This window comes from Oncorhynchus mykiss, chromosome 6 (assembly GCF_057628025.1).
Source record: "Oncorhynchus mykiss isolate SJ-2025 chromosome 6, ASM5762802v1, whole genome shotgun sequence".
Lineage (NCBI taxonomy): Eukaryota > Metazoa > Chordata > Actinopteri > Salmoniformes > Salmonidae > Oncorhynchus > Oncorhynchus mykiss.
In genome coordinates this window covers 68,404,735-68,416,606 of record NC_143027.1, presented here as the reverse complement: position 1 = coordinate 68,416,606, position 11,872 = coordinate 68,404,735, and the positions used below count along the sequence as shown (strand labels likewise).

General features: G+C 40.9%; 1 protein-coding gene across 20 annotated transcripts in view; it reads right to left on the bottom strand.

The window, feature by feature from the left end:
• Positions 1 to 72: 72 nt before the first annotated feature.
• LOC110526427 (cell cycle progression protein 1) overlaps positions 73 to 11,872 on the bottom strand; it is an 18,156-nt gene continuing 6,356 nt past the window's right edge. The window contains exons 1-12 of one of the 20 annotated variants that reach the window (XM_021607400.3): positions 11,589 to 11,712; positions 10,114 to 10,206; positions 9,630 to 9,744; positions 9,282 to 9,367; positions 8,972 to 9,179; positions 8,635 to 8,730; positions 6,369 to 6,695; positions 6,190 to 6,228; positions 5,069 to 5,187; positions 2,780 to 2,905; positions 1,126 to 2,486; positions 73 to 1,041 (exon numbers count right to left, since the gene is read on the bottom strand). In XM_021607400.3, the coding sequence (XP_021463075.3) occupies positions 858 to 1,041; positions 1,126 to 2,486; positions 2,780 to 2,905; positions 5,069 to 5,187; positions 6,190 to 6,228; positions 6,369 to 6,695; positions 8,635 to 8,730; positions 8,972 to 9,179; positions 9,282 to 9,367; positions 9,630 to 9,744; positions 10,114 to 10,173 (2,721 nt within the window). In that variant the 5' untranslated portion in view covers positions 10,174 to 10,206; positions 11,589 to 11,712 and the 3' untranslated portion in view covers positions 73 to 857. Of the gene's footprint in view, positions 1,042 to 1,125; positions 2,487 to 2,779; positions 2,906 to 5,068; positions 5,188 to 6,189; positions 6,229 to 6,368; positions 6,696 to 8,634; positions 8,731 to 8,971; positions 9,180 to 9,281; positions 9,368 to 9,629; positions 9,745 to 10,113; positions 10,207 to 11,588; positions 11,728 to 11,872 lie in introns of those variants that run through there. The other 19 variants (XM_021607401.3, XM_021607402.3, XM_021607404.3 and 16 more) reach the window with 19 other exon arrangements.

Below are 11,872 nucleotides of genomic sequence, written 5' to 3'. Positions count from 1 at the left end.
GATCTTTTAAACACTGAAAATAATGCAACACTTAGCCAGACAGTTTACTATATTAGGGGGGAAAAGAAGCAGTCAATATTCACTTATTTTATTGGGAAGCTGCAATTCATTTTTAACAGCACATCTGTAAATGAAAGGAAATAACCAGCCTTAGTAAAACAAGCCATAGTTGGAATGTTACTGAACACAGTTGCACTTTATTTCACCATTTTAAACAAATATGTAATGTAGCAGCAAAGTATAGAAATCAACTGCGGAACCGGCTTCTTGCATTATTCAATACTATGTGAAAAAAAGTATCTGTGGTTTTACTGCTCTTCAATGCCACTGACAAAAATACTATTTATTTCCATTGTTGGATCCATCCAATGAATCATTCATTCACAATAGGCCTAAATGTAGACAAATAGTAAAACTTTAAAAAAGGCCCAAAGAGAGGAAATGTTGTGCAAATTACAGTCAGTGATGGCTCTTAAAAAGAACATGTAACAAATGACCTGATGACAATGAATGTGTACTACAGAGTAAGCTACTGTCAGATTTACTTACTGTATTCCCATGTTTAATTGCTCTAGTTAGTCATATTTAAAGACAATTCATGGCTAAATCATTGCAGCAATAATTTTCTTTGTGCGCATGAGATTAGATTGCAGTCAGATACACCACCATTGCTACTAACCTAAGGATTGCTTACACAACACAGGAAGCAAGGGGACATTCAGGCAGTGTTAAAAGAACATTGTGCAAAATCACAAAAACAGAAGAATAAGAAGGATTTCCATCAAACACATCCTAAATAGACTTTGCAACTACAATATCAGCCATCATAAAAACGGATTCCTTAGGTAAGATTATTCTCAATATTTGGGATCAAAGGGCATAGGACCCAACTCTATTTTTACATCAGCCATGTGTCTGTCTGTGTTCCGTCCTGCTCTGCTCCACTTCCTCTCTCTTTGTGTCCGGGGCCGGGCTCTCTGATGCTGCTGCTTTGCTAGGCTTTCTTCTTTAGTATCCGTATCTGGCCCCTCAAAGGGTCTACTGTGAGTTGGCGAACAGAAATGTCAGAATATGGTAATACACAACATCCTATTGAAAAAACAGTTATGAAAACTATAAACTTACCTTGACCCGTAACGTTTTGAGTAGGTATCTCCAAAGAAGTGCCTGTAGACATACTCGTCAAGATCTTCAAAGACGTCATCGTTGTGGCCATGGTACTCATCCATGTCCTCCAGGTAGTCTTCCACACCACTAACAAAGTCTGTGAACAGCATCTGATCGTGGATGAAGACGCCGTTGTGAAAGAAATTTTTAATAAAGCTCTCCAGCTCAGTCCAGTGGTGGAAGTGGTCAACCTCCTGCTGGAGGTAGCTGTGAAGCAGCTGGTTGAACTCATTTGCTCTTATGGGGTCCATGGCTTTGTTGAAGAGGCTCATGGATTCTTGGTAGGCACAGTCAAAAACCCCAGAGCAACCTTTGAGCACTCCTCTTTGCTGTTGCTCAGCGTCTGGGTCCTCCTCAACTTTACTCCCTGACTTCCGGGTGTTATGGTGTGCCTGGAAAGAGTCGTCAGTGGATTTACGAGGGTGACGATGCAGGGGCTTGTGGGTTCTGGGCTGCCATGGTTCCTCCTCTGAGTACTTGTTTCCATGGTCTCTATGATGCTCCTGCTGCTCAGTCTTGGCATCCTTCCTCTCGTGAAACCTCCGATTGTGAGGCCGGTAAGTCTTGTCCATCATGCGCGAAGCAGAGTCCTTGAAGTGGAGGAAGGTGGATTTCACAGAATCTGAGAACTTCCTCAGATTCTCCTTCACAGCCTCTTTGGCTTTCGTTATCTGCTCTTTGTGATGGTGCACAAACTCCTTGGTGGAGTTCTTCACCGCATCAAAAGTATCTTTCACCTTCCCTATCACGCCGTCCTTGGACTTCTTGACTTTGGCCTTCTTGTCTCCCTTGGCCCTCTCCTCTTTGGTTTCCACATAGAGCCTCTCCCAAAGGTCGGAGCGCTGCTGCTCAAAGCTCAGCTTCTTCTGCAACTCCATGAGCCGTGACTGCAGCTCCTTTGTCTCCAGGTCAGCCTCTCCTCCGGCCCTGGTGTTGCGGCTGCTCAGCTGCTCCCTTAGCTGGTCAGTCACGCTCCGCTCATTATCCAGCTCCCTCCTCAGCGTCTGGGCCTCAGCCATCAGGGCCTCCTTCTGGCTCACGAAGCTGCGGAGGCGCTGCGTCTCCTCCTCCAGGTGGTCCTTCAGCCTCTGGTTCTCAGACAGTATGGAGTCGGCCCCGGCCCCAGTCTCCTCCAGGTCTCGGATCTGGGAGCGCAGGTTCCTCAGCTCCTCCTGAAGGGTGGACAGGGACTCCTCCTCACGCTCCAGGGAACTCTTCAGCAGCTGGTTCTCCACCATCAGGTGATTCTGCCGAGACTCAATCTTAACCCTCTCCTCGCCAGTCTGCTTCAGTTTCACGACCAAGTCTTCTTTCTGGTCCTTGTTTCAAAACAAAAATACATTATTTGTTATGCATCCACAAAGGAGTATTAGCAAAACGCTTAACATATGAACAACAAGGGCAACAGTTAGGCTTAAATTAATAATGAAAATGGTTAAGTGAAACAATGACATAACATTTCTTCAGTCTCATGAATAAACGACAAATCAATTAATGGTGAATTTTGTTGCAGTATTTGAATCTTTATTTAGATATTAGTCCACCTTCAATTTATATGGAAAGACCCACCACTAGTGTTCAATTTGAACCTTAACCTGTTCTTGCATGTTACCTGTAGCTGGGCCTGTTTGGATCTGAGATCCTGGTTCTCTTTAGTAAGCTTGTCGATAATCCCTGTGAGAGACAGCATCATGTCACTCTTGTCCTTTAGGTCTTCTCTCAGACTCTTAACCACGTCCTAAACGTGTGGAAACAGCATCACCAAAGTGAGCAAATGCATTGCTATAAAATGAGAATACACTCTTAAGCTTCATCTCACGCTACAGTTAAGTGGAGGGTCAAATGTTTCTCAAGGGGGCAAAAAGCCATCAAAAACAAATCGTAGAGAATCCTTGCATATAAAAAATATTGAAGATGAATAGTTTAAAATGTGAAATCACAAAAATATAGCTGCGAGCAGCAATATGAACAGGACAAAGGAGAAAATATCAGTTGGATAACAAAGCAAGCACTTTATCAGGTAGGATCAATCTTCCTTTGTGTGCAATCAGTTAAAGCATTGAAGATGATTATAAAAGTATTTTTAGCATATGTGCATCTATAGGAACAGTGTGGTCATATTTTAATGCAGAGAAAAAAACTATTAAAAGCCTTTTGTAATGAGTCTAAACACACAATCCGGAGTGTACGGATTTTGAGCATTAGCATTACATTACTTGTTAACAGTTTCCTTGTTTTTGAGATATCAAAATCAAATTCAATGTGGTTCATCTTAGGGATGTCCATGATAGCGATGAAAAATGTCAAGTTGCTAGGCCACTATGGAGTATATTTACACTGGTTTAAATGGACAAGTAAAATCAGATTTTGACCAATCCCCTCATCTTTCTCAAACTAATTTATTTTATTTATTTTCCAAATTTGGTGTCATTTGGTCCTATGGTTCATGAGAAGAAGATTTTTGAAGTATTTTAAACCTATTTTAGCATATACGCATCTACTGGTATAGTGTGGCCATCTTTAAATTAATCAATGTCATTTACCCTTTAGGGACTATTTTGATGAGTCCAAAGACCACATTTGGAGTGAATCTGACTTTTAGTCCATGAGATTTTTAATGATTATTTTAAGCATTAGCTTTACATAGTCAGAAGTTAATTGTTAAGTTCTTATTTTTAAAGATATCAATGCCAAGCTGTCTTTGATGACCCTAACAGTTAAGTTGATAGGCGATTGTGAAGTGGATTTACAAAGGATTTAAATGGACACGTAAAATCTGATTTCCTGATTATCAATAACTCAGCCATCTTGTAACCAATCCCTTAGCTTTTCTCAAACAAAGTTAAGAAATGTACCATGGGCCTACATGCCGAATTTGGTCCGAAAAGTTGTACAAAATGTTCAAGATGGAGCAAAAATATATCCTGACAGACTTTATGGGTCCTTGAGGCAAATTTATTCAGCATAAAAAAAGACACCTACATACAACGTTTCAAGTATCTAGGTTAAACATGGCAGCGGATATGAGGGTTTAAGTGAGATTGCTTATAACACTGCCACCTTTAGGCCAATCGGTGCAATTATTTTTGTCTTAGTTACTCATGTCCTCTAGATTCTGTGTGCCAAATTACAAAAAATGCTACCAAACAATCAATGCTTAAATTATTTGACCAGGTCAATAATTTTTTTTACGCGTAACAATAGATTTAACACCGTTGCTGTGAACCCCGAAATATAAACCACAAAAACAAGGATAGGTTACACAGTATAACATGCAATGTATTTCAATACAAGGACCTCATTGCCCAAAAACATTTTGCTACTGTGTGTCATATCAAAAACTATTTGAGATCAGTGGAAAATGTAACAAAGCTAGATAGTGTTTGTTTGACCACTTCCTTTGAGAAATAATTTGTAATAATAATAATATATATTTTTTAATCCTTCCATGTGGTTGGTGGTGAAGATACATTATTTTGCTCTCTGGAAGGAGCTTTTAGTTGAGGCATAATCATACTTACCATAGAAGTTAGATTTTCTTGAAAAATAATAGTGAAATGAGTGCTCACTGAGCATTGCTGTAAAAGTGGATAGATCAATTTAATATTGAAACGCTTAAAGTTCTTCCTAAAATATGATACTGATAGTTCCAAATGTGACATTAGGACTACTGGTACTTTAATGCCTAAAATCTGCATGTGTTTAGTCAAAAAAGAGAGAATTCTATAGCTGAAACAAAGTTCACCAAAGATATAAATAAAAACAAAAAGAAACAGAAAAGTTAGGAAACAGGACAAAAATAACATGTATTTTATTTTATTATGCTAGTTTATTTGAAAAGGATAATAGAGGGAGGTGGCTTATGATATCTAACTGTATGTATCAAGAACTCTTTACAGACCTTGTTGATGACATTTGGTCCTTTATGACACTGAGGCTGCAGATCTCTCGAATTACCAAGGTCGTTCACTCCACAGATCTTCTCCACAATCTTCTGTCTCTCCTGAACCTGCACTGTGCCTGTGTTAGAATTAAATATTAGGCATTCCCTTAATTTTCCATAAGCATAGACATGATTCACCAGATGATAACACACATTCAAGAATAGTAACACAGAAGCAGAAAAGGTTGGGAAATGTCCATGCATAATCCCACTAGGTGCAATAAAAATGGTTCCCATTCTTGGACACACAAAAATGTCAAGACTTAACCAAATATTTGGTGACATTGGTCAGCAGTGGCAAAATGAACTCAATAACAGCAATTTGTTATTGTGTGTATTGTTATTGACTTATGACCACACTCGCTGGCAAATTAGAAAACCCCTGACATTCCATGTGTGGGATGTAGGTGTTGAATTCCCTGACCCGTGGGAAATTGGGAACCCACTGTTACCTCACCTTACCAAAGACGACAGCACAAGAAAGTGATATACTACCACACAAAAACAGAAAAGGAATTGACTTAAATTCAACAAGTGACCCATCATGAGCATCTGGTTTGTAGTCAACTCACAAAATGTGGCACCCCTCTATGATTAAGTTTATCAGTCATATTCAGCATGTCACCTTTCAGCCAGCTCTGAGCCAATAACATTGGAAAATTGATTGCTTATTGACCACAACCCAGACACTGTATTACATGTTTATCATTTAGCACACTCTCATCCAGAGTGACTTACAGGAGCAATCAGGGTTAAGTACCTTGCTCAAGGGCACATCGACCCTCTTAACTGCTAGGCTACCTGCCGCCCTATGACTAAATTGTTTGTTTCTACACATAAACATTCTGATGAGGATGGATTCAAGAGGTCAACAGAAGCACTAATTCTCTTTTCACTATCTTAATAGGATGTGTATCCTATCAATATGATCATGTAGGCACTTGACATGCTTTGCATAATCCCACTAAACACACAGGTTTAGTTTATGCTATTCAAAACTACGATGCGGTGATGACACATGACATTCACATGACATTATAATGACTTATGCGCCTAAGCAAGTTGAGTTTGACAATTACCCTCAAACCATCCACTCCATACTGTACCTTCAAATTTTCCTAGAACACAGAACCAACATGTTAAAATTGCTAAAACAGCCCTCCTTGTGAATTCCTTTTTACCAATGATTCCATACTCATTATTAGAAACATTGAAATTCTTCATCACATATTTCCCAATTCTTTCCCATGATGCTTACCGTAGAAGTGACCAAAGCCCATGCTGATGGCGATGATGAGGGCTAGTAGGATACATTTGTTAAGGGTGCTGCTGACATGGCCTTGAGGTGGGGGAGCAACGCGAGGTTCCTGCTGCACCTCCTCCTCCTGTACCTCCTTCTGCTCCTCCTCTAGAGTCTCCTCTCGGTCACTGTGGCCAGACTCCTGCACCTCCTCTCCATGCTCAGCCACAGAGCTAATGGTGCTCTTCCTCACCCTGCGCCTCCGCACTACTGGGGTGACCTGCTCTCCTCCCTCATCCTCACTGCTGCTGGAGTCTGCAACCACAGGCTGCTCCGCAGGGAAAACTGCAACATACACACACCAACAGAAAGAATCATAATTACAAGGTAGACATGTAGGTTGACATGCTTGTAAACCATGCTTATGTTGCTAAAATAATTAACAGCACATTGCTGCTTGAAATATTGTTTTAATTGCCCTCATTGATCTAGTAGCAAAGTGCGGTCCGTGGTAATATTTCACGTCTCCATTCAATTCTAATTAAAGAGCGAGCCCCTAAAAAGATACTTCTCATTTTGAAAACGGCCTATGTGGCATCGATATGTGTCAGAAACAGTTCATCTACTGTCAAAATTGACTACAAAGTGTAAATGGGATAATTTTGGTCATAAAGTCAGTCTCGTCCAAAATGAAGATTTGTGAGATAGAGGAAATAAATGTATGGGTACCGTAACAGTTTTCCTTGGGTTGGGTTTATTTCAATCCTGCCCACAGTCGGCAGCACCCAAGTAATCATCAATTCAGCGCTCAGCTGCAGGCGACCCCATCGTAATGCCCATGGTCAGTTTGGTTTGACATTTGATATCCCTATGAGGCTATTTAGGGACCATCAATATATTACACAATGTACATGGGACAATATTAAAAACATGTCAATAGCTCAGAATTGACTTCCTTAAAAACCTAAAACCAGCTATAAATTGTGGAAATTCAAATATTGAAAGCATTGAATGAGACAACTAAAAGATGGGCCAATATTTTCATGTTGCACATTTACACAGTCATTTATTGACGGCCCATAACTAGCCCTAAAGACAGGCTATTCAATGTCAAACCAACTTTGCCACAGTGGCACACCAGCGGCTGAAGCTAATTGGCTAAATAAGTTGGCTAGCAGTAACTAGCCTAGGCAACATCAAGACAAGACCTGGTTAGCCTTTCAAGTTATTTAGAAGGGTGAGTGATTGTGTACTGTTTTGGCAGAGTGAATGTACAAACGCTTGCCACGTGCGAACACACACACACACACACACACGACACCCACATTAAACCACCCCCCCCAAGAAAACTCTTATTTGGCTTCTGGCTGCTGCATTTCTCAATGATCAAGCCAAAAAACTAAGCCAAATCAGGAAGCTCAGGCCCCCTTTAAAGCCTATACATCATTTTTTGTAAAGCAGGGCTCTCCAACCCTGTTCCTGGAGAGCTACCATCCTGTAGGTTCACTCCAACCCTAGTTTATCACACCTGATTCTAATAATAGGCTAGTTGAAAAGCCAAACCAGGTGAGTTACAACTGAGATTTCCACAAAAACATACAGGATGGTAGTTCTCCAGAAACAGGGTTGGAGACCCCTGTTGTAAAGCTAGGCTTCATGACATTGGTGCACATTAAACTGGGAAAACAAAAATAATGCTTTAGTCTTCCACAGGAAATGCCAAACCTGTAAAACTGGCACACACTGCTGTGAAAAATGTGCTTATGTTTTGCTTGACAATAACCATTGATTGCAAAATCTGATTAAGACATCCCTCTGGTAATAGGAGCAACATGTAAACAACATGCCTCAGTGTCAAGTTTAATCTAGGTTACATGATCAGAGGTGACCACTAGCCTAAAATGAAATGAGAAATACAGGAGATCCAGACTAACAACTAATCAAATATTCTGATAATACATTTTATGTCAAAAAAATTGTATATAGGCTAGGCTAATTATACATCAGGTATATCTGTCAAACCAATTAGATTTTGCCAAATCCTCACTGGGGCAACTTCCAGTTGTTAAGTCTAAACAAACACACATCATGCCGAAATACCACGCAAGTGTTTTGTTTCACACATTTAGTGGCGGTTGCAACACCTTTCAAAACAAGCAGAACTTGTTTACATCATCGGGCAGCATTTGCCCTGACAACAGCTTATCAGGTTTAGGCCTGCTACACTGTGTTGAGCAAGACAAGCAGCACACTATCATATTCACACCAGTCCAGTTTATACCACCTGAGAGAGAACGGCTGCCAGACATCTGCCCTTTCAGATGACAGCCCAAGTCCCACAGACTCTGTGGAAGCTTCCAGTGGCCCATCATCAGCCTGGCTTTAGGACAAGGGGAAGGGGAAAGGGATAGGAAGGAGTGCTTTGTTGGTTTCTTCTGTTTGCCCTATCTGTTTTCTAATCCACTTCCTCTGCTTGATCATCACCAGACCATCAAACCTTGCATGGAAACATCTCTAACTTTGAACAGCAAAGATAGATACAAATATATCTAAATTCTCCAATTTACCTCATACTGGAATTCATTGAAACATCCCATAAAGGGTGTGTTGGTTTGCCCTACCAGTCTCTGCTGCGCTGAAGGTGTACTGGCTGCTGGAGGAGGTGCCCAGGTAGAGCTCCTCACTGACTGCTCCCTCCTCCTCCTCCACTGTCTGCTCATCCCAAGGCCCGAGCTCAGTCTCCCTCGTGTCGCCCAGAGTCACAATGTCAGAGTGGTCGCTGGAGGAGCACAGAGTCACATGCTCGTCCCCGGCCACCTCACCTCCAGCCTGCAGAGGATATTCCACATGGTTGGCATAGGGACTGGAAACATAGCGACATGGGAATCATACAAATATACAGCCGAAGAATGTTTTGTTTTTATCCCTCACCTCAGAAGCAGACAATGTCTCGTCTAAGGTTTCTTCTTTCAGAGTGGCATCAAGAGATGACTCACCCCTCTCCTCAGTGCACTCAGCTAAAACACATTTAGAGTACATTTAAAATTTGAAGACAGGTTGAGTACACACCATCTACTGTGAGCAAATAACATCTCAATACCGCTATAAATGTGTTTCATTACATATGGTTAAACCAAATTATGTAGTGTTTTTCTGATACATATATATTACAATGTTGTAACAGTTTTAACCCAGTCATCAATAGTTTTTTTGTAATAGGCCTAGATATTTCAAAGTGCTTTAATTTGTCACAACAAGGCATATGGTAACTCCTCCTACCAGAGAGAGTGGTGGGTTGGTCCTGCAGCAGCTCTGGCTCCAGCACTGCGCTCTCTGGGAGATCAGACCCACATTCCAGGCCATTGTCTGGCCCCAGGGCCTCAATATCTGAACCCTTAGAAACAAGCCTATTATATTAGCCTACCACATTTCAGACAACCCTACATGAAGGCATACTATGATCTCCAGTTCACTACATTAACCATCAGACTTTCAAATGAATCTAGACAGTCGGCATAATGGCAATGACTGGCATAAAGGCGCTCAAGAAGTAACTAGATGACATGAAACTTTGAATTAGTCCGTCACTGTAACGGTCATATCCATAGGCCAGTCCCATTAGAGTGCACTGAGGAATTTCAAGGGCTCTGGTTTCTAGTACTGGACTATTGGTCCTACAAGGGTTAGCTGAGAGGGAGTCAGGTGCTCAGGCTGATGGGGAATCAAATAAGAACCCAGGTAGGGTCAGGAAGACTTGACTTACTTCATTACTTATGATAGTCCACCCACAGGAGGACTCTGTGTCACTTGAGCTCTCTGACATGGCTCCGCCAGCTGGTAAAAACAATGGAGCACACTGTAAAAAACGCATTGGGAATTACTTTTTTTGCACAAGAGGAACATTTGAATACTCAAATGCAAAATGTATAATTCTGCATAAACCCACAGTTCACTGATATTACATTGCGATAGGAGAGTTCACAACAACAGTACACAGACATTGCAGCAGAATGCATGAATGCATAGCTCTCAAAAAACATTATTCTCCATATGGAGCTTTTTCAGCCATTACATTCGACCACATTTGGCTCCATGTAAACTACAATTAATTGACATCCATACAAAAACTCCTTGCTCAATATGTGAAAATACACCACCTAAAGGAGGGAGACAGATTTTCTGCCGAGTTGGGCCGAGTGCTTACACACGGGTGTTCTGAACACACTAGATACCTAACAAGCACTCTAACGTGGAGATATGGCTGTGTGGGAACACTAACCCTATAAAAGGTGTGTAGTAATTTACCTTTTGTTTTTATAGCAAAAAAAATGTTTAACTGATATGAAAGACACGTTACTTATATTTCCAAAACAGTACCGCAAGCGAAGCGTGTTAATGTTTAGAGTAAGCGTCCGGGCACTTAACACAACTCCCCCGGTCAGAAGATACTATCGTCAATAGGCGCTAAAGTAGTTTGCGTCTATGAATGGTAGGGGATGTCATGCGGACCCCATTTGACCGTGAATGATTGCACCAATGCCCCACTTTTGGGGAGATCGAAAACTGTTCGTATGTTTCTCTGTATAGGCATAATCTTTCTGCAGCAGAACATGATAAAAAAAATGATACAGTAGTGGTTGTCTAGAATGTGGGTCGTGGGGGGAAAATGTCAATCCCACCACAACAACAAAATAATTTTGGAATACTGTTACTTTACCAGCTAACTAGTTTACTGGTGAACGAAAACGAAGCCTAGTGAGTATTGTTGATATTATTTAAACAAAGACTTTGGTGTGCACGGTTCAATGCATGGGGGCCTTCGTGACACTGTGCAAGATTGCAACGCTGCCTTCTGCCCCTGCGATGTCGCCAGCTAGTTAGCCAACTACATTACAATTAGCACGAGTCCAATCCGCAATCGATTTTTCAATAAATTGATGCCTGGATATATAGCTAACTAACGTTACATATGTAGCGTTATTATATGCACATAACTAACAATTATCATAAGAAATTACACAATCTGGGGAAATACGAACGGAGGGGTGTTTTCTGCAAACAGCTGCTGGATAGACTGACATTTAAACAGTTTATTGCTAGCTACCTAACAGTAATAGCTAGCCACTCGCACAGTTAGATAAACTAAGGGGTACTAACGTTAGTAGTACTCTGTAACGTCAAGAAGTATGACTTACAAACCACTCTAACCGACAAAACATCAGACCGTAATATCATTACCCAGTAAGTTTCCAACGTAGAAAGTAAGAATTTCTGCAAACGATTCTTGAGTCACAATTGCGCTCTCACAGCTTCATCGATTTCAATTCAACAACAACACAATCAGCGTCTCGTCAGCAACACTAAAAATAGTACTTCCGGATCACGGAACTTTGAAAATGTTCTAAATAAAAGTCTCACCCGTAATTGTAGAAAAGTGTCAATAACCTGTATTTATTCATGATATATGAAAAATAACTGTTTAAACATTAACAATGAAGGGGCAGGCAGCAGGGTAAGGTCAT